The sequence below is a fragment of the Clarias gariepinus genome, chromosome 2 (genome assembly GCF_024256425.1).
Source record: "Clarias gariepinus isolate MV-2021 ecotype Netherlands chromosome 2, CGAR_prim_01v2, whole genome shotgun sequence".
Taxonomy (NCBI): Eukaryota; Metazoa; Chordata; class Actinopteri; order Siluriformes; family Clariidae; genus Clarias; species Clarias gariepinus.
Window position 1 is genome coordinate 28,876,793 of NC_071101.1, and position 21,665 is coordinate 28,898,457.

The 21,665-nt window shown below is 36.8% G+C and overlaps 1 protein-coding gene across 1 annotated transcript; it reads left to right on the forward strand.

Moving 5' to 3' along the window:
* The first annotated feature begins 707 nt into the window (after positions 1-707).
* On the forward strand, positions 708-20,755 carry prtgb (protogenin homolog b (Gallus gallus)). Its single transcript, XM_053514147.1, has 19 exons — positions 708-835; positions 1,275-1,574; positions 4,945-5,089; positions 5,280-5,413; positions 5,572-5,868; positions 5,972-6,131; positions 7,161-7,408; positions 8,718-8,882; positions 9,191-9,496; positions 12,098-12,283; positions 14,286-14,381; positions 14,590-14,776; positions 14,931-15,058; positions 15,252-15,422; positions 16,023-16,205; positions 16,306-16,420; positions 16,809-16,935; positions 17,069-17,188; positions 18,141-20,755. Exons 1-19 carry the CDS (start codon positions 769-771, stop codon positions 18,423-18,425), a joined length of 3,420 nt encoding a protein of 1,139 aa, XP_053370122.1. The 5' UTR covers positions 708-768; the 3' UTR covers positions 18,426-20,755.
* The last annotated feature ends 910 nt before the right edge of the window (positions 20,756-21,665 follow it).

A 21,665-nucleotide genomic window follows, 5' to 3' on the forward strand; every position in this document is an offset into this window, starting at 1 on the left:
AACCTCCTGTATTCGCTTGGGTTTAATTCAATTCAAAGTTCTCCACAGGCTTTATTTCATCAAGGTTAGGCTATCAAAGATATACATGAATGTAGATGATACATGTGAGCGATGTCACTCTGCGATGTGATGCTGGTTTTGAAATTTAACAAAATTAAATATTGTTTTAGAAGATTTGTTTCAGAATGGACTCAAGTAATCCTATACTTTGCTGCCCCAAACAAAAATCTAATAATGTCTAATAATGTAAAAAGCCTGTTATATTTTTCAGGAAATAACGTCATCCGACATAACGGGGTAATTATGATGCTATTATTAATGTTATTAGCATTGCCTCAGTGTTGGTAATGTTTGAATTTTTTTTTAATGTGTGTATATTTTCTGGGGGGTGGGCTGTATAAAAGGGATAAAAATGTAAAATCAAGAAGAACATTGTTAACTCTTTTTGCAACTATTCACTTCTGTTCCTCCTTTAAAAAGCATACAGTATTTTTTTAAAAAGGTTGATGAAAAGCTTACATTCGAGTTTTCAATGCAACATTGCTCTATTTACTGGCCTTGCACTTGACGTAAGAGTGGAGTGGGTGGGGATCCGTAAGGTGACGCATTTACGTAAATCACGTGCGTGAGAAGGGGGCGCGAGAGCGCGCTGAGCAGAAAGTCGCGCTGTGGAAAAGGCGCTTATTAGTGCAGAGGGACCGGAGACGCGCGGTTCTGCGAGGCGCAGCTCCTCTCAACGCGGGGACAATGCCAGGGAAATAACAATAAATGGCACTCCTTCGGCGGAAGAAAAGTCAGCAGTTGCTGATTTTGTGTTGGGTTTTGTCGCTTCCAGGTAAGGTATATGTATGTTTTGTTAAACTGCGTTTATAATGAATGGCAGAAGGGTCTGACGTTAAGCTTGAGACTTCACACAGTGTGGGTGATAGTGATAAGGATGTTACAATATTAATATATAAATATGGCTTGGACCGTAATTTCGTATTATGTCTATAAAGTATTTATGGTGTCTGTGATTTTTAAAATTAAGCCTACTTTCTGTACGAGTATATATATATATATATATATATATATATATATATAATGAAATCATGTGACTTATCAGTATTTAGTAATCTTAGATATGTGCTTATATATGTTTTCAAGTTTTTAAGATGGTTTATTATCATGCTCACTGGCGGCTTTATTATCTTTTTGTATGCTTGATGATGTTTTGAAACCCTCTAACTATCTTCTAACTCTTTCTGCACCTCCTGCCCTGTCCTCTGTCTCAGTTGTTTTCTGTTTCAGTGAGCTATCTTTTGTGACTGAACCCAGTGACAAGAGGGTGTCTCAGAACGACCGTGTAGTTCTGGACTGCTTGGCCCAGGGAGAACCGCCCGTGGACGTCCAGTGGCAGAAAAACGGGGCCAGAGTTAGAGAAAGTGATCGTATTCGTTTCTTGCCTAATGGATCTCTGTGTCTTTCATCACCAAGCAGAGGAGTAGAACAATCAGACGAAGGCTTTTATCAGTGCCTTGCTCGCAACAAATATGGAGCCATCCTAAGCCAAGGAGCTCACCTTACAATCTCACGTGAGTATGGGACACAAGTTATGGTCAAGACAGACAAGGCGTAAGCCTTTTATTGCACTCCTGTCAACATTGACAAAAAACCTTAATTCATGTGTTTCTTTATTTATAGACTACAAGTTGCCTTATCCAGGACATAACTTTTCCATCTTGAATGTTAGATTTTGATTCTGTATTCAGCTTTAGGAGCTCAAATTATATCAATTTTCCTTTTTGTCTTTTCTCTTGAGATAATTTTGTCCAGTTAGTTTTATGGGTATGTTGTTCCTTAAGTTTTAAGGGCTGTAACATTTTATGTAATCAGTTAAAGGGGCACTTAAGCCTCAGTGGACAGTCAATCAGAAACATCATAAAGATTTCAGGTACTTAAGAAAGAATGTGGAAGAGATGTCATGTTCTTAGAGTCTTTCCTTTACATTTGCTTGCAGTTGGATTAGGTTTTGTCCAGCCAGTGCCTGCTAGGCTGTTGTTTTCTGGTTGGTTAAACGTAGGAATCTCTAAAAGGCCATTCCAGCTGGCCTTTTTTGTCCTTGTGTCCATCCAAATTTCTAAAAATGAAAAGAGTACTGCGTTGAGGCCACACCGTTTGTTTGGCTACAGACCTGTGGACAAGGGACAGCTGTGCCTATTCAGCGAGGCCAATGATGACGAAAAGACTACTCTGAGCAGTTGAGAATAATGCACATAAACAGAATTATAGTGTTTTATATCAAAATATATATGAGAATATGATTTTATATATATATATCGTATTCTATATATATATATACACACACACAAGGTTAAAAGAATACTTGTAATTATAGTTTATGACTATGGTACTATGGTATATAACTTGCTCATTAGCAGCTGTCATGCTGGATACTGTCATACTGTAATATGTAATATACAGGATCATCAGACAACCAGAATTTTTTTAATTCACGTTTTTTCAAATGGTAGATTAAGAAAAACTATTAATTATACTATCCCCAGCATCTGAGGGGTTAAAAACTTTAGCCAAGGCCAGCTCGTGTTGGGGCAGTGTTGGGGGATGGGGCAGGCTATTAGTTGGCTTTATTCCAAGCTTGTGTGAGGGCCCATGGGAGCGGCCTATAGGTCATGAAGGTTGTGGGACTGGCTTTGTCTCACTTCAGGGTGATGGTCAATGCCCTGGTCTCACTGCCTGGATGTAACCTGATGGATGCCCTTAGTGCTCCCTACAAAATCTGTATTTTTGTTTGTTCAGTTTGTTACTTCTGCCAGGCCTTTAGAGAGTTTTTCAGTTCACTAAGAAATGTGAGTTGTTGTTTTTTACGAATATCAGGTAACATTTCGGGTCTAGCTCACAACACAGCCACAACTATCAGCCTACTGTTATCTCACATTAGTTATCAGCTAAAACATAGGAAAATAAAGGCTAGGAAGTGGTGTTCTGTGTTACGTACAGTATGTGATTTTACTGTGTAGCTGTACAAGTTTAAGGTTTGTATTAGATAAAACATAATTTATCTAGTATGTCTGTTTATGCTGTTTTCCAGTTTGCAAAATAAGGGTACTATTAATGTATCAATGTATTCACAGATTTGTGTAACATTACTATTGTGCTGGGTATTTTGTTTATTCCAATTTTATTCAGTTAGGGGGTAGAACAGTCCTGGCTGAAATTGAGTGGACAGACGGATTTAGGTGACCCATGACCTTTGATAGGAAACCTTTGTGCTGTTTGACCTAGGCATTGATCCTCACTTTATAACCCAGTTGTCCTCACAGGACTGGTCAGCTAGACACACACACATGCACACAGAGGCCTGCTTATAAGTGGTAAAATGAGAGACATGTCTTTGTTAAAATAAATCCTCTTAGGGAGATTTCACTTACTCAGGTTTTTTCTGTTTGTGCATATTGTTTCCCAGTTTAGAGAGTTTTAAAATTACTTTCTTCAAAATTAACATCAATATTAGGCATTAAACGTGACATTTTAATCTTTGAAATATTTAAAAATAAAAAATAACTTTTATTGACGGCCACAGCTAAGCAAGGGTAAAATCTCTTTTATCGCAATGATAAGTTTTTGTGCCTCTAGAAAAACAAAAATAAGTCAAAGAACAGAGAAATCTAATGGAAGTAGTTAGGAGATATACAGGGCCCTAAGTTAGGAGATATGCAGGCCCTTTTTTCTTTTAGTGGTATAGCAAATATGTAGATGTGTATCTGTAATTAAGCAGCATATGTAAACAAAGGCTGATTTAATTCCTTGTTGTCCTCCAACATGATTTACACGGGCGGAGTTTTACATCCGAAGATGAACATTCATTGATTTCCTTTAACATCCTTAACCTAGAGTGGGAGAACGAGAGGGGAAGAGAGAGGTGGTGGTGGTGGCGGCTGTGGTGTTAGGGGGCAGGTTGAGAGGTTGGTGTTAGGGAGAGGAGAAAGAAAATAATGTCAAAGTAAGCAAAAGGTGGTGAATAATTTTTTTTTAATTGTTTTAATTTGTTTTTATGTATTAGAGAGCATTTAGTATTCAGCATTATTTTATTATTTAAATTCTTCTCTCAATCAATATAATGATGCTTAAATATTACTTTGGGTAATGAGATCCTGCCATTCGGAGGTCTTATTTTGTATAGGGCGATTAATTTCAGTCAATATTCTGAATGAATCGACTTTGGGCGAATAGACAAATTATTGATTAATAATGATCCACGAATAGCCATCATTCACTTGTATGGGTGCATTGATCCATTGATCAGAGAGGTCACTGTAGTCAATACTGTTTCCACGTCAGACTGCCTACTTTGATGTACATATGCAAAACATTGCACCTTTTTTCCCAAATAAAGCACTTTATATTGTGCTAAATAATACTGTATATTGTATAGAAGTGCTTTATATGGTGCTAAGAGAGAACTATCTTTGCACATTTTTTGTACACACCTCCAGCTGATCTAAATGTAAATATTTTGTATGATTTTTAATCCCATAAACACAGATATACAGACCCCTTACTCTCTACTTTCTATCAATATTATTCAATTATTCATACACATTACTGAATAATATGCAAATGATTTGGCATTAAAAAAATCTGTAAAAATATTACACTTTAATGCATTATGTACACATCATTATTACACTTGCAGTTATGTACAAATCATTTTTTCTTGATCAAATTGTGTTAAAGTAATGCTCAAACACAGTAACAGCCAAAATCTAAGAATACTGTTGACATAATGCCTTTGCAAAGTGTGCAAGCCAGGCGTGTGTGTGTGTGTGTGTGTGTGTGTGTGTGTGTGTGTGTGTGTGTGTTCAATGCTGTTATAAGTGTATCATTAAGCTTTGAAGCAGTGATCTTAAACCGCAGTCTCCTTCTTTCTCTCTTTTTTTTTAGGTATCTCATCCTTTGTGACTCATCCATCTCCTGTCATAGTAAATGAAAGTTCTGTAGCTAGGTTTTTCTGCAGTATCAGTGCTGACCCACCGGCCATAATCACATGGGAAGTCAACCAAAAAGTTCTGCCACTGGAAACAGAAAGGTACAGAGCCTCTTGCTTAGTGCTGCAATTGCTTTGTGTGAAGCATCACTTTAACACAGAATCCTTTCCATTCAAGGGTTATTGGTTTACACGTTATACTGTTAAACAGCCTGCCAGTTAGTGGGTAAATAAGTGGATAAATAATGCTATATGTTTATTATAAATGATCTTTTGATCTTTTGATCTTTAGAATTGCGGTGTTGCCAAATGGAATCTTGCAGATTCATAAGGTGAAACAGGAGGATGCTGGATTCTATTGCTGTGTCGCCACCAACACTGCTGGTCAGCTAAGAAGCAGGGAGGCCCGGCTTACTGTCACCCCAGGTTTGTGCGCGGATGTGTGTGCACGAGTGTGTGTGCATAGCAGCTACCACCCAGGCAGGCTTATTTATTTGTTTTGCCTGAAAGACAAATAAAGAAACACTGACAATCAAACTTTTTATTTATTATTTTTTTAATTATAACTAACATTTCTGTTTTAGTGCCTGGTGCCAGACCACTCATGAAGCCCCGGATCATTGCCAGACCACAGAACATCAGTGCTAGCCTGCACCGGACTGTTGTTCTGGAGTGTGTAGCAGAGGGCAACCCTCGTCCCCTGGTCTCTTGGAGCAGGGCTGACTCTAAGCCTATAGATGTGTTTGGGGTCAAAGTGTTGGGAAACGGGAACCTCATCATCCCCGATGTAAAAGCCCATCATGATGGAGTTTACCTGTGTCGAGCAACAACACCACGCACACGTAACTACACCATCGCTGCTGCAAACCTCACTGTGCTTGGTGAGGAGAACGTCTTCACTAATATATAGCTACTGTTGTTCAGTCCGTTTATGGGAAGGTTATGTCTCTGACATTCTGAATGGTTATAAATGTCACTTCACAGTGCCTCCTTCAATGGTAGAGAAGCCAGAGAGTCAGACGCGTCCCAGAGCAGGCACGGCTCGCTTTAGCTGCCAGGCAGAGGGTGTTCCACCACCCCGCATCAAGTGGCTAAAGAACGGCCAAGCAATCCACTCCAATGGCAGGATTAAGATGTACAACAGGTAGGACAACTGCATTTAGTTGAAAATGGTGCAGTTATGGTTGTTATTCCTGACCCAAATCTAAAAGACCAGACACCATAAAAACATTACTGACACCTCGAAATTAATATTTGTGTCATAATCGTATTATAAGCTGCAAGTTTTCTACTTACTTATAAACTGTATGGACAAACGTATTTGGCCAAACCTGCAATGATATCCAAATACATATACTTCAATGTGGAGTTGGTCCCACTGTTGCAGCCATACCAGTTTACACTCTGGCTCGCAATCGTCGTTCCAGTCAAAACCTTCCACACTGAACTAATCAAACCATATCTTATAGTCTTAATATCTAATAGTCCTTGCTTTGGTGCACTGTGGCACAGTCATGATAGAATAGAATAAGGCCTTGCCCAATTGCATTGCATTGTCCAAGATGTCTTGGTATTCTGAAGCATTAAGATTGCCCTTCACTGGGGATAAGGGGCCTGACTGAAACACCTAAATTAATTAATGTCTTAATTGGCCAAATATTGTACGTTCGTCCATATAGTGTTGTACCACATATGTGTTGCACCACATCTTCTTGAGACATGGGCCATCTTACTGTAAGTCATATGATGCATCGTTTAGCTAGGTTTAAAAAGTGTTTGTTTATACCTCATTAAAAAAGTAAAGATGGTAATCACCAAGGACTACCTAATACGCTATTATTACAATGCTGATTCAATTTGTATTATGATTTTATAAAAATTTCAATTTGATATTAAATTTTTTTTTTCCAGATTTACTTTACACAGGTAGCGTATCTTCCTGCCTGCCAATGTGTGAATAGTTTGAAGCAGGATTATAGAGGAACTGCAACATTTTAGCACCTCAAATACAGACTTAAATAAATAAAAAAAGTATTTAAAAAATATATTTTGCTGCCAGTGTTGATTATATGAATAATCAGAAAATATATTTTTTTCCTCATCTCAATTGACAAGGAGACTTGTACAACAAGAAACATACCTACTAAAATGTTTCCTTTCTTATCTTTCTTAGTAAATTGGTGATAACACAGATAATTCCTGAAGATGATGCTATCTACCAGTGCCAGGCTACGAATTCACAGGGTTCAGTTCTGTCGATGGCCCGGCTGATAGTAGTCATGTCTGAGGACCGGCCCAGTGCGCCTCGGAACATTCATGCTGAGACAATCTCCAGCTCTGCCATCTTACTGGCCTGGGAAAGGCCTCAGTACAACGCAGATAAAGTCATTGCATATTCAGTGCACTACATGAAAACAGAAGGTAAGAGTTAGAAAAGAGGGCGAAGAGCAAGAGTCTACTATAATTAAACAGCAAGAAATTGTCCACTTAAATTTTTAACAAATCCGAAGTTTTCTGTAATGTGTGGATCAGTTGACCTTTCTCCTCATATCAGTGATAACCAGAATATTATATAACTAGTAACATAATAAAAGATATGTCATAATAGAAATTATCATAATTTTTGGATGGATTGTTTACTCAACAATAGTTGCATTATTTCTTTATTTTATTTAAAATTATGTGGCAGAAGTTTTTTAATGCCACAAACTGGCCCTAAAATTGTCAGTTAAACTGTATCGTTTGCTTTTCATGTGCAACATAAAAATCTGTTTGTGAGCCTATTGGAGACTGGGTGAATAAGCTTGTCTAAGATTGAGTTAGTGGATTATTGCTAGGTCCTACAGAAACCAATGCCACTGATATAAGCATTAATATATTACTGTTTAAGTAGTGGCATTGTTGTTGGTCAGTGTTTATTAGATTACAAAAAAATAAGGATTTGTAAATAAAATTTGCATTCATCAAAAGACAAATATTGCTAGATCCCAGTTTTACTATACCCCTGTGTGCAACATCAGTACTATTAGCACCGAAAAGCCTTGCCTCTAAAAACAAAAGCTGAAAAAAAAATTGTGAGAGCCACATATTGGAGGAGTAGTAAGTTTGCAAATCCTAGTGATGTGAAAGTTAGTGATATGTAGTGTTAGCCATCTGTTGTTGCGATACAACAGTGAGGTCAGGGCAGGAGGGAAAAGGGGCAGATCTGCTATTGTCCACTCTTGTAGACTGAGCGCTTAAAGACACTGTTCACATTTTCCTCCTAGTTCATGTTCTAATTTTTGACTGAACTAGATGTGCCCATGTGAAATTTAACTTCACACTCATAAGCGCATTTTACAAAAATTTGCATGTTGAATTTTTTGATAATGTAATTTTTTTTAAGATCAATTTTTGTTCATATATAAATTTTAAAGTAGCTTATATTTTTTATCCATGGGCTGGTTGTAATAAAAACTAAAGTCTATATGTAACTTCAAGCTCTGCCAAATACAACTGTAAAAACCCCATAAAAATTAGTTCAGTAGTTTTTACATGATGCATGCACAAACAACAGACAAACAAAAATTCTGTTTTACTACTCATCTTGCATCCCCGCAAATATCTTCAATGTACAAACATGCCAACTTTACAGTTTTATTGTATGTATATAGAATAGAAGAAGATAATAGTCTATTTCCAAATATCTTCATCCTTACTGATTGAAAGATTTGATTGCTTGTACCTGCAGGTCTAAACAATGAAGAGTACCAAGCAGTGATTGGAAATGACACAACTAGCCACATTGTGGATGATCTGGAGCCAGCATGTAACTACACGTTTTATATAGTGGCCTATATGCCTATGGGAGCCAGCCGCATGTCTGAGCAAGTCACACAACACACACTAGAGGATGGTAAGTGCAGTTTAGTGTGACTTAATTACAGGACAGAAATGTATTGATGGTGCAGTGTCACAGGTTTGTTTCCTGCAACTCCAACATTGCAGTTTTATGTTTTTCTTCTTTCACACACTTAGTTTAACTCATGAATATGTTCCTGCCTGATTAATTACCTTATTCAGCTGATTTATATGTGTATGGCTTGGGACTGATAGCACTGGTAAAAAAGACTTTTTGATATCACTGAATATATGGTGCATTTTGGTCATTTACAAATCACCTAATACTTATAAATGTACTGTACATTTCTCCTTCTGTCCCAGTGCCTGTCCGTACCCCTGAGCTAAGCCTTACCAGCCGCAGTCCTACTGACATCCTGGTGTCCTGGCAGCCTCTTCCAGCAAAGCTAAGTCGTGGACGTGTCTCCGCCTACCGCCTGTCTTTCCGTACAGGCGCTGATGAACAGGTGAGCTCAGTAGAGCTACATGGAAACTCCACGCAGTATCTGCTTCAGGACCTGCAACCTGACACCATCTACCTGCTGCGCATTGAGGTGTCCACCCGCGTGGGCAGGAGCCAACCATCAGCCTGGAGCTCTCACCGCACACCCAAAACTTCCAAAGCCACAGGTAAGGGGGGAAGAAAACTATCATATTGTTGGCATCAAGGGCAAGTTAGATATAAACCTGTTTTCCTAGAAGACCAAAAGTGTCTTCCAGGAAAAAAAGCAGCTTAAAAGTTTACTATATTTTTATAGCAAAGCAAAAATCCTCAGCATCCCTGGCAAGAGCAAGAGCTCTCCTTTCTTAGATTGATCACAAACAGTGACAAGCCAACCTGCAGCAAGGTCTTACAATACATAGAAGAAAGTTTATGAGCTAAAGATCCTTTCAATGTAATGAAAAGCAACATTTGTAAACCTTTACCAGAAATCCATAATAAATAAACAATAAATTTAAAAGCACTCCATGAGGTACGGTAGGTTACAAACAGTCGTTCTGACAGACAATTTCAGTGATGTTTTTATTTAGAAACTTTTTTTTAATTTCTTCTCTTTTTAACAAAATCAAATCTGTAACATTTACTTATTTTGAAAAATTATTGGTAACGCTTAATCACATGGAGAAGCAGATTTGGAAACTCATAGGTGCCAATACATTTAAACCTTGGATTGTGAGGAATTCCTTCCGGTAACATGCTTGTAATCCAAAAGTTGTATATCAAAGTGAACTTTCCCAAAATAAATAATGCAAACTTCAATGAATCGAAATGAAAATTATTAATCCAAAATATAAAGTTAAAATAAAACTAATAAAACTTGAAAAGAATCATAGCTGGTGTGAGAGAGGGGAGTTGTTGCAGTACAGGTACTAAAGAACAGTCTCTACACATGGAAAAAAAAAATTAAAAACTGCTTTACGCTCGCACACACACAATGGTGTGATCACAATGTTATTGTAAACAGTGCACGAGCGCATGGATGTTGACTATACGAGTGACGCACCCGCACTGAGACCGAGCAAGGGAGGCAATTACCCATAATCAGCGAGAGAGAGAGAAGAACCATTGGCTCAGTTGTGATCACGTAACACTCAGCAGATAAAGCAAATACGTACTACTCGTATTGCAAGACTTTGCTCATTTATCAAGTTAAAATTTATTACAAATTTTATTGCTCATCTTGCAAAACACTTGCAGACCAAGTTACTTGTAATCTAAGGTTTTACTGTATCAGTTCCTTAAGGAAAACACACAATATATCTGCACAATATTTGTTTAAATCATTTTGCCTTTAACTTTTTATGTACACTTTATGGAAACTTTATCACCCTGGACAGATGAACGTTATATGGTAGCTTCACTGACCAGATTTGTGAAAAAAAGACTAAATAAATAAACAGTGAACAAAAAATTGAAGAAAATCTCAAATGAAAAAAAATTGTCACACTGATGCAGAAGACAAAGTAAATTTTTTTTTATAGAGAATAAATTAGGTTGTCTGATTAATTACTACATTTACTGGATCAGTAAAATGTTGACAAATGTTGACTTAAAAAAGATGTATATGTATATATATATATATATATATATATACACACACACACACACACACATTTTTATATGTATATATATATTTATATATATTTTTATTGTATATATTTTTTTTTCTAATTTTAGGTTTTGCTTCATTGTGATGCAGAAGTAGCTTGTAGCCTAATAGTTCTTTTGCAGACCGTAGCTTGTAGCCTAATAGTTTTTTTGGTTAAAGCATTGGGTTTGTTGCTCAGTGACCTCTGATCTGGTCTGTCAGTAAGGAGCTGAGGACCAACTTAGTCACGGGTCATAAAGAAAAATGCCCCAGGCTGCGTATGATTTTGAAGAAGAATAGGGCCGTTTTAGAGGCAGGGGTGATGAGTGGCAAAAAGAGGGGGTGGACTACATTTATTTATCTCCATATTCAGTCAGAAGCTGGTTATTTCTGTTAGATTTGTTGCAGAGCTCCTGATGGTTGGTTGTGGTGATGGTTGAACCATACGATTCTATATGTGATATAAGTTTTTATATTTATTTGCTTGCAACACATTTGATGCAGATGATCAGCTAAGAATAAATATCTAATTTTAGTGGCTTCACCATGTTGGGAGACAAAAGGTATACATCAGTGGGTTTTCAATTAAAGAACCCCTCATTTACAGCATGCTGATTATTTGATGAAATTAAATTAAACAGCACAATTACTGAAATATTAGTGTGTTAGGGTTAGGGTTAGTGGAGAGAATAGTGCAATTTTGTAATTGTTGTATTATTGTGTCTGTTGCTTTTGATTTTTAAATTAAAAGTAAACCAGTGCTTCACTAGATGGAATATTTACCTGAAACTATTCTTTTTCTAGTTGAATCAATTTCCTATAACATTGTCTCCTATACAGAGAGAAACCCACACTTTATCAGACATTAGAAACAAACATGAAGTGTACTATAGGCTGGTGGATTTTGAATGCTGTTATAACCAAGACAGCTGTATATCAGAGATGTTATTCATGATGTGCAAATTGTAGAGCTGTGTCAACTTATTAGTCTCTTCTTTATTTAGCAGTATTTAAATCTGCCAAAAGATTTAGATTTGATTAATTACATTTCCAGTCATATTGTATTGGATAGGCAGAAATGATGTACATCTTCTTTTTTCCTTTACATACTGAACCTCTTTTTACCTGTTTGTATCTGCAGTACCCCCTGCCCCTAATCTGGAGTTGGAACCCTTTAACTGCACTTCAGTTACTGTCCGCTGGCATCTTGTACCCAGTGATGCTGTCATTCAGGGGTACAGACTCTCCTGGCATCCTGACAGCCATTCAGAGAGCTCAACTATCCAGCTTCACCCTCAGGACTTCCACCATACTATTGCAGCACTCGGTGAGTGATTCAGGTTATCCAAAGATGTCCATTCCATGACCATATAAACCTTTTCTTCATAATAAATTATATTTATATAAATATACATTTTGGGCTTGATGCAACAATACTAAAAAATTATATGCAACCATCTGAGTATAATTTTGGTGCGTTACGTATTTTATGATTGTTAAACATTTTTTTACTTACAAATGAGCATTCTCCTTTTTTTCCCCTAATCGATACTTTCCATCGGGTCTGTTCTGCTTTATGCATGCTCCCTCTGATCACCCATGCTCCTGGCTTTGTTTGAGTCACCTCCCCCTCTTAGTGTCAAAGGTTACAGCCCAGATGTTCCTCTCCTCGTTTTCCCATCCTTGTCCCTTTGCCCTATTATGGCTGTCTATTGTATAAGGGTGCCGTGTGTAGCAGAAGCCAGTGAGACTTTCCTCCCTCTCCAGCTGGACACTAAGGTTCACACAAAGGCCTGGAGAACGGGTCAGAGATGGACAGACAAAGCACGGTGACAGGAGTTCCCTGAACTTTAAGAAATTCAAATTTCAGATCATGACCACTTAAACCAAACCAGGAAGAAGAAAGGAACAGTAATTCGTTGTACAGAATAAATTCTTATTGCAAAAAGTAAATATTTCAAGAATACGTTTTACTTGTTTAGGTGGCAGTATTTAGTTTTAAAATTTATGATTTTTTTTTGAGTTTTAAGAGATATGTAGTTTTTAAGAGATATGATAGACTTTGTACTTTTTCAACCCCTCTGTTACTTTAACATTTATATGTTGCCAAAGGCACACCAATCTTTATAGCAAAGCAGTTAACCTAACTCTGTCATGTCCATGAATGTGAAGTTTCATCTTAGCCTCACCTCTTGACCTAAGGTCCTAAGCCCTGCTTCCCAGGAGACGGGCGATCCCAGCAACTGAACCATACTTACGATAGTGACCCATGACCTCTCACGTCTGCCCAGTCTCTAAGACCTCCATAATACACACAATGATAAAGACGCCTCCCTAATATCTGCAGAAAAATATGCTCTTTTTTGTGTGTGAGACCAGGAAACTTTAGATTTATTTTTTTCGACTATATTAGACAGATCTTTAGCAAAGTAATAGATCAGTTGTTAACAATAACATTTAAACGAACTAAGTTTCTTTTCCAAACTCGATTTGGAAGAAAGTGAGGGCCAGTCATAGGATAAAGCTGTAATGGTAGTTTGGTGGTACAAAAATTTGCAATCTCAACCTGTGGATCAGTTCTAAAGAATAGTTACAAGTGCATTGGTATTATAAGTAACTTTGAGGTACATTGAGGTAACACTAAACTATGTATATGATATGCAGTCCAGTAAAGAATAAAAGCATATGATGATAGCGATGCATTTGCTAATGCTGCACACTCTCACCAGCTCTATCTGCTTGTGCCTGCTTTTTGCATTGCCAGATTTTTCTAAGGTGCTAGCATTGACCAGAGCACTGCTGAATGGTAATTCCTGTCACACTGACTAATGACCTGTTTTGAGAGAGGGGGCATGAACAAAAGAGCAGAGCTGGCCACAGCAGAACCAACACAATGACTGTCAACTTAATTTCCATTATTTATTTTGTTGAAATAAAAATGTTTTTTCTGGAACATTCCAGAACACATTTAAATGATAAGTGGGCATTGTTGCTGTTTTGCAGCTCCAGGGTCCATGGTTTGATCCTGAGCTCAGGTTACCATGTGTGTGATTTTTCTCCTGTTCTGCACATGGTTTCTTTACCACCTCCAGTTTCCTTTCAACATGCGAAACATCCAGTGGCTAGATCAGTTATGCAAAATTGCGCCTAGTGTTTGAATGAGTATGAAAGAGGACTGTGATGTACAGTATCAGCCAGGATGATTGCCATTTTACTCCGAGTATTCTTTAATTCTGTCATAACCCTGGGGGTCACAAAGCGACTACTGAAGATGAATAAATGTTGACAAATCTCATGATGTTTTTTTATGATGTGTGCTTTTTTGACAGATCCTAGAAGAAAGTATCATGTGAAGATTCTAGCCTTCAGTGCTTATGGCGATGGCTATCAAGCACATCAGATTGTCAGCACTACTGGCTGTCCTTGTAAGTATACTTGGAAAATACATGTTTGTTAAGCACATGTTCAATTATAAATGTTTAGTTTCTGGTAAAGGTTCTTTTTTCGTATGATCGGTCTTTCTTAGATAGTGAATGTTTTTTTAAATGACTTCGAACAATAATTTAAGTTATTTATCCAACTCCTTATATTTAGCCTGATTAAAACTGATCGTTTTACATTCTTCTTTTTCAGCTTCTCCAAACAGGAGGTTGGCCACACTACCTGCTCCAGACCACGTCCAGGGTCAGACCAACAGCTCCTCATCCGTCAGCCTCAGCTGGGGACGACCTGCCTTCAGTTCTGGAAAACCAGTTAGCTTTTCTGTCCGCTATGGCACTGTGGCTCCTTACAATTCTTCCGCTGTACGCTATCTACAAACGTGAGTCTATCAGCTATACTTTTTAACAATATAATGAGAAGTACAACTTTGTGAATAATAATTCAGGGTGTTGCTTTTAATGCCTTTATGTATGGTAGAGACAACCCAACCCAATACCATAATTCAAATGTGTTTCCTGTGTTTTTTTGTTTAGGAATGAACAGACAGTAATAGTGGAGGGACTGAAGTCTAACACGCGCTATGAGTTTTCTGTACGTTTACACATGGATCACATGTCCAGCCCCTGGAGCTCTCCCATCTATCTGAGAACTCTTCTGGAAGGTGAGTAAATAGACTTTAACACCATTTAAGTTAAATGCTTTTTACTATTGTGCTTTAGCCATTATACACTAAAGAATCATATAATTTGAACACTATTAATGTAATATTTTAAATATATAAAAAGTTCATTATATTCTAAAATAATATTACTATAAAATATTATTTTTCCTGCTCCTGCTCTGGTGTGTTTCAGCCCCATCATCTCCTCCTCTGGGGGTGAGAGTGACACTGATTGAGGAGGACACTGCATTGGTGTCCTGGAGGGAGCCTGAACAGCCCAACCTGACTGTGAGCCACTACACCATTCTCTATGCCCCTCAGAGAGCATGGGTAGCAGGAGATTGGCAGGTCCTCCAGAGAGAAGGTATGCACAAGACAAAATTGAAGCCATGCTGCCAGATAACTGGTACCAGTTAATACTTTCATATAATATTCTGGTGTAGGATTTTTCAAAACTTTTTCAGTAGGAACCAGTTAGGACCTGCATAAAATATAAAATGCATATAATAAATACTTAAAAATGCTGAAAAAATACTCAACATTTATAATATGAAACTATGCATGTGTGTATCATATTAAAAAGTTATCTTGATTTCCAGCCTTTTTATAATTACATCTTCTTACTGTTAACATGCTTTTTGTCTATACTTATGACTGCAGTCATGCAGGTGTAGTCAGAGGGTATACTGTAGAAGGGCTTTTGTAGTGTAGCCGATTTAATAGACACTGGTGCCACCTTTGGGTAAAAAGAAAAATTACAATGTGAGCAACCTACTGTGAGAAAATGAATGGGGCAGTTAACAATAAATTCTGTGCAAACTGCATTTAACCCTGACACCAGACTATACATTTATTTATTGGACAGAATCACATTGAATGGTTACATATAACCATACTATTTTTCCCAGTTTTAAGGAAAACATTTTGGCTATGCTAGACTGAAGAATCATTTTGTTCTTTACAGGTAGCAGTACTATGGCTCTGTTAGAGAAGCTGGAGCCTGGTAATGTTTACCTGGTGAAGATCTCAGCTTCAAACCAGGCAGGAGATGGCCCTTTTTCCATCACTGTGGAACTTCCTGTGCTGAGGGGGAAAACTCACACAGGCAAAAACCCTCGCCATACCTACAGCCAGACTAAAACTATAGGTACTGTAGTGCTTTATGTCAATTAAAAATATGAATAATTAATTTATACTTATGCAGATGTATGTTGACAAATTCAGGATTTGGGTGTGACATTTTTCAGGTGGTCTCTATCATTTGGATGAGAAATCTATGACTGGCATTATGATTGGTGTATGTATAGCACTGGCCTGCATCATTACCTGTATCTTCATTCTCATCACTAAAAGCAAAACAAGGTATTATGTGGATTTAATGTACAGTACTAGTAGACTCTTGGTAGTACTCAGTAAAGAGAGTGATTTTTTAAGTTTATTACTAAATATTGCTAAATATTAAACATAAAGCAGCTAAATGCTCACTATGGTAAAGAACTTTAAGAAATCATTGTGGATTGGTAAAAATCACACACTGTAAAAACTACACTTTAAACACTGTTAAGAATCTTAAATCTATATTTAAAAGTTACATGTCTGTGCATGCAGCAGTTATATACAGCAAAAAAATAAAAATGGAGAAAATACTTTTATAAGCTGGTTGCGCTGCTGCTGGTTGGTGGTCTATTGTATACACACATTTGGTGCATTGGTACACTCTTTCACTGTGTGCTTTTTTTTCTCTCACCAGAAATTTTTCATCCTCCAAGATAAATGGACAAATATGTGCTAATAGTGTGTCACAGGCCAATCACCTACAGATAGAGAATGCTGAGGTTTTGGTACCAATGATTGGAAACCACTATGTTGACACCAAGGTGGGATCATAAAAGAATTTTTCTGTTGTAAACTCTTACTGAACTTGTTTCTCTTAAGCTAACAATGCTTAGTTCTGTGAAAATGGATCTAAATGTGATTTTGAATGGATGTTGTATAAATCTAATTTTTCAGGGTCGATCAGCTTTGATGATAAACTGTGGTAAACCTATCATCACTAGCTGCCAGGACACACAGACTAGGAAGTGGAACATTTTTAGACATGCAGGAAAATATGGTCAAAAGGATATCCAGGTAATTTCAGACTGAGCGCATTAACTGTGTTAAAACATTACACTTCCATTTTTCTGTCCTGGGTGCTATAAAAATTGTATTCTCTATTGTTATGTATAAGTGTGTAACACTCTTTTAACTAGCATTATTATTAGTATTATTAGTGAACACGATCAGCATTCATACACCATTAAAACACACATCAACAAAATCCCTAACACTTGTAATAAGTTCCTTAATAATCAAATCAACTCCTGCAGTAACCATTGTTAAATGTTAAAATGTTAACAACAATGGCCTACATGAACAACACCCAGCATCATAGTAACAAAGGTGATAAACCACAAAGGTAATATCTGCTGTTTTTAAAGTCATAACCCCACAGACATAATACATTTCCCACCAACATAATATCAACTGCTGTGAGCTTTCTTACATTGGCAGATGTTAGACATTTACCTGTTGTTTGCTCTTTAACATTCTGATCAGTGTTTTGGTAGAGCACTTGCTGAGTTACTATATCATATTGAAAAATGTGTTGAACGTAACCTGACTATTTGGTTGAGGTATGCTATTATTATTTTTTTATTATTAATATTCCTTTTCAATGGCTAAGTAGCGTAATATGAGAAATAAAGAAGATCCATTGTCCCCAAAGAAAACTAGCATTTTACATGGCATTTTCTTTCTGGTATATTGTTTTCTTTCTGATATTTCTCTCTGAATTTAAAGATCTAGCAGTGAAATTTCAGAAATTACATCTTGACATTTAAGTCACTTGGCCAGTACCTTAACCACTGAACTACTGCTGCATTTTGTTAAAGAGATCTCTATATTAGCTGTGACCAGGGTTTTTTCAACTCACGTTCTTATCCACTGAACACTGAAATGCCATTCTCTAGCAGTATTTATTATAAAATGTAGTACTCGAACTATCCATCTGAAGTTGAAACAAACTCTCTCTGTATTGCAGGCAGTGGAGCGAGGGTGTTTGTATGAGGTGGGGAAGATGGTGTTGCAGTACGAGCAGGAGCAGGTGGGGACACCTCTCCAGCACTCCCCTTTACAGGTCTTCTATCAACCACTTGGAGAGTCTGAGAGCTCTCAGACCAGTGAGGGCAGCGGAGAAACAGGAGATTCTGGAAATTTCTCTCAAGATGAGGCCGAACCGCACAGCTCTAAAATCTGTGAGGAGAAAAGTGACAGCTCTGCAAATCTGGGAGACACATTAGACTTTGTTTCACATGTTTCATTGTGAATCCACTTCCGCTTCTATTTACCCCACTGAACCCCAGCTGCCTTTCTCAAGCACAGAACCCAGCCAAAGATACAGGTGAAACACGTTTGCACATTCTCCAGCTCAGGTAATGCTGCTCACCAGGAAACAGAGAAGCGACCTAAAGACCAGAGTCTGTGCCAAAGACCAGAGTCTTTCTCAATCATACAAAAAAACTAGTTTAACCAAAAGCTCCTTAACTTGTGCTGCACTGTCAGCACAAAGGCACAAGCACAGTCTCAAATCTTACTGCTGCCTTGAACGCTTTCTCCGATTGGTTTAAGAAGCCCTCAGACGACTTCAGAGAACATTGCAGCCTTCTGTGGGATCTAATTATACTGTACCTAACTAATGTACTTCCTACTATCTTTGTCTTCTTCTGTTTGTTCAGAAGAAAACATACCTCACCAAATGTTGAATGTCTTTAGGCTATGTTTTTTTACATTGTTCTTAAATTTGTTCCCAACCTACCTCAGTTTAAGTTTAAACACTTTTTACTTTATTTTTCAGAGTTGCTTTGGTCTGCGTTATTTATTTACATTTTTATGAAAAACAGGTTAAGGAACCTCAGGCGTTAAAGTACTGTAATTTTAACTGCTGCTGGGCAATGTGCAGACAGACTGCTAGGTCAACCCTGAATACCTCATTCCAGCTTGATTTTTCTTATTATCATTTTATATTGTTTACTTTTTTTAGTACTACCTCCCCTAAACAGCAGTTTTGTTGTTTGAATTATTAAGAAAATAATTTGCTTTTCTTATGAAGTTTTTGAAGTGTTAGACTTCTGTTTTTATTAATGGATCATAAGTGTGGTCCATTGCTGTTTTATGGTACTTTATTTAAGATGTGAAAGCTTTAATATTTTGTTAATTTTTCTTTCTGAATTCTTTAAGATGTTGAGATCGGTTTGGGACTTTATTTGTATACTGTATGTACCTTTATCATGGCAAGTTCAGTATGCTTTGGTAAGCGTTATTTGCTTTATTTCTCATCTCTTGATTTCTTAGCAATAAGTAAGAAATAACCAAAAATTAGATGCATATATATGATTTGTGTGCATATATATGACCTTGAAAGCTTTAAAACCCAAATGGCCTTAGGGTGCATGGCCATTTTGCAATATATGTATATATAAGAGATACCCAATCCAAAGAATGAATGAATGATTGCAGGAAAATTATAGAATGATGCCAAAAAAATACTGTTACTGCCAAAGATATATTATTATATTTCTCCATATTATAAGTGCCACAACGAATACAATTTCATTGGGCAAAGAACTTTATGACCTTTATTTTGTAGATGTACTGTAGATGACCAGCAGGGGTGGCAGATGCTATTATCCAAAGAGTTGTTTACTTCTTTAAACCGGGTTGGCCACAAACATGTCATATGACACTGGGATTATTCATCTTTCTAATGTCTACTTAAGACTGATGAATGATTTTGAAATTGCGATGCAGTACCAATCAAAAGTTTAAGACGTGTACTCTTGATGACAACTTTACTCTGTTCACCATAGAGCAGCTTCCTTTCCAAAACTTGGTGGCTGCTTCATTTCTTAAAGCTACTAAATGAAACATAGACAAATTTCAACCATACACCTTCAGATTAAAAAAAGGTGTCAGGATTGTCTAAACTTTTGACTGGTACTCTCTGTACGTGTGTGAATAAATTTAAAATATGCAACATTTTGCTTATGTTTAATTTCAGAAGCAGTTTGAATGCAACCCTTTTGACTGAGGTGCAACAAAATCACTTTTCTACATTTTTTGTTAGACAAGTCATCTATACCAAAGAGTGTTAAAGTCACCATAGTACTATTAGTGCAACATATGCTTATAAAAATGCATCTAGTCTTGACTACTGCACTATATACTGTACATTGGTTTTAGACATGGCCTGGCTATATTAAGTTTGCCGTGTGACAATGGAAATTTCTCTAAATGTGATAGAACGTGATAGAACAATGCTGAACAGATCAGAAACAAGAGGAAACACAATGGGGCTAACTGTCTTGCTTTATTTGAGTGTGTATTTCATTTGTTCTGATTTTTTTTTTTTTTTTGTATTTTTTTAGTTCTGACAAACCTACAGATTCATTTGATAATGATATTCAAATTAATGTTTTTTTTTTTTTTTTGCTTTGTGTAATTTCTTTACTTTAAACAGTTGTGGTCTAATAATCTGGTGTTTTGTCTGTATAGACTTGCGTTGTGTTTTTGTGTTTACTTTCCCCAAAGTGTTACCAGTGCTCGTTAACAAATAATACTACAGTAATATGCTGCTTTTACCATTTTTATACAAACTAAAGGTGGTCAGAACAATGCAGTTTAATAAATCTATTTCTGAAACATTCATGTCTCTGCATTGTGCTGTTGGTTTTGAAAAACATGAATGGATGTAACAAGGTTTCTAAAAGAATTTCTTTTTAGTAACTGTTGTATAAATGAACTCACTTAAAACAGTAAAAAAAGGTAATGTTCTAAGTAGCTCTCCTGGGTGCCAAAAAAAAAAAAAATTAGCATAAGCATTTTGGGAGAAGACATACAGTAGAATGGCTGAAATTGGGCCATGGTGGTTATCAAGGTGGCTGCAAGACTGTCTGTACTAGTGGCACGATGTCGGCACCTCATAAAATGACTGACTTATTGTAAAAATGGCATAACACATGGGTTCAAAGTTATCCTTTACTGAATAATAGACTATATTAGCATTGATGTTTAACCCTATTACTAGCAACACTGTGATCTTTAAAGACTATTGATGCCTCTGCCTTTTTGGCTTTCAAGGTGTAATGTGTACTAAATTCAATTCAACACAATTTTATTTGTATAGCATTTAACAACAGTCATTGCTGTGAAGCAGTATTATAAAATAAAATGTGGAAATAGATTAGAAAAATATAATGAAATATGTACAAATTATAACTATTCTTGTCCCTAATGAGCAAGCCAGGGATGACGGTGGCAAGAAAAAAACTCTGTGAGATGATGAAACTATAGAAGGAAACCTTTTGAGGAACCAGATTCAACAGGGAACCCATCCTCATTTGGGTGCTATCTAGATATAATTGTAAGATTTTCATAACTGGAACTATAGCCAAAATTTGTGTATGTAGACGTATTGGGGGTATTTTTATTGTAAACGCAAGATTTTATTTTATTTCTGATCAAATGAACGAAATGACTAAAAAAAAAAGATTTGTTCATTTTGATGAAC

What these genes read in the sequence shown, in the direction of transcription:
- prtgb (XM_053514147.1), top strand. Translation starts at nt 769, where the DNA reads ATGGCACTCCTTCGGCGGAAGAAAAGTCAGCAGTTGCTGATTTTGTGT. An exon ending in TTGGGTTTTGTCGCTTCCAG is followed by an intron (nt 836 to 1,274) that starts GTAAGGTATATG and finishes CCTCTGTCTCAG; the next exon opens with TTGTTTTCTGTTTCAGTGAG. An exon ending in CAGCACTACTGGCTGTCCTT is followed by an intron (nt 14,382 to 14,589) that starts GTAAGTATACTT and finishes CTTCTTTTTCAG; the next exon opens with CTTCTCCAAACAGGAGGTTG.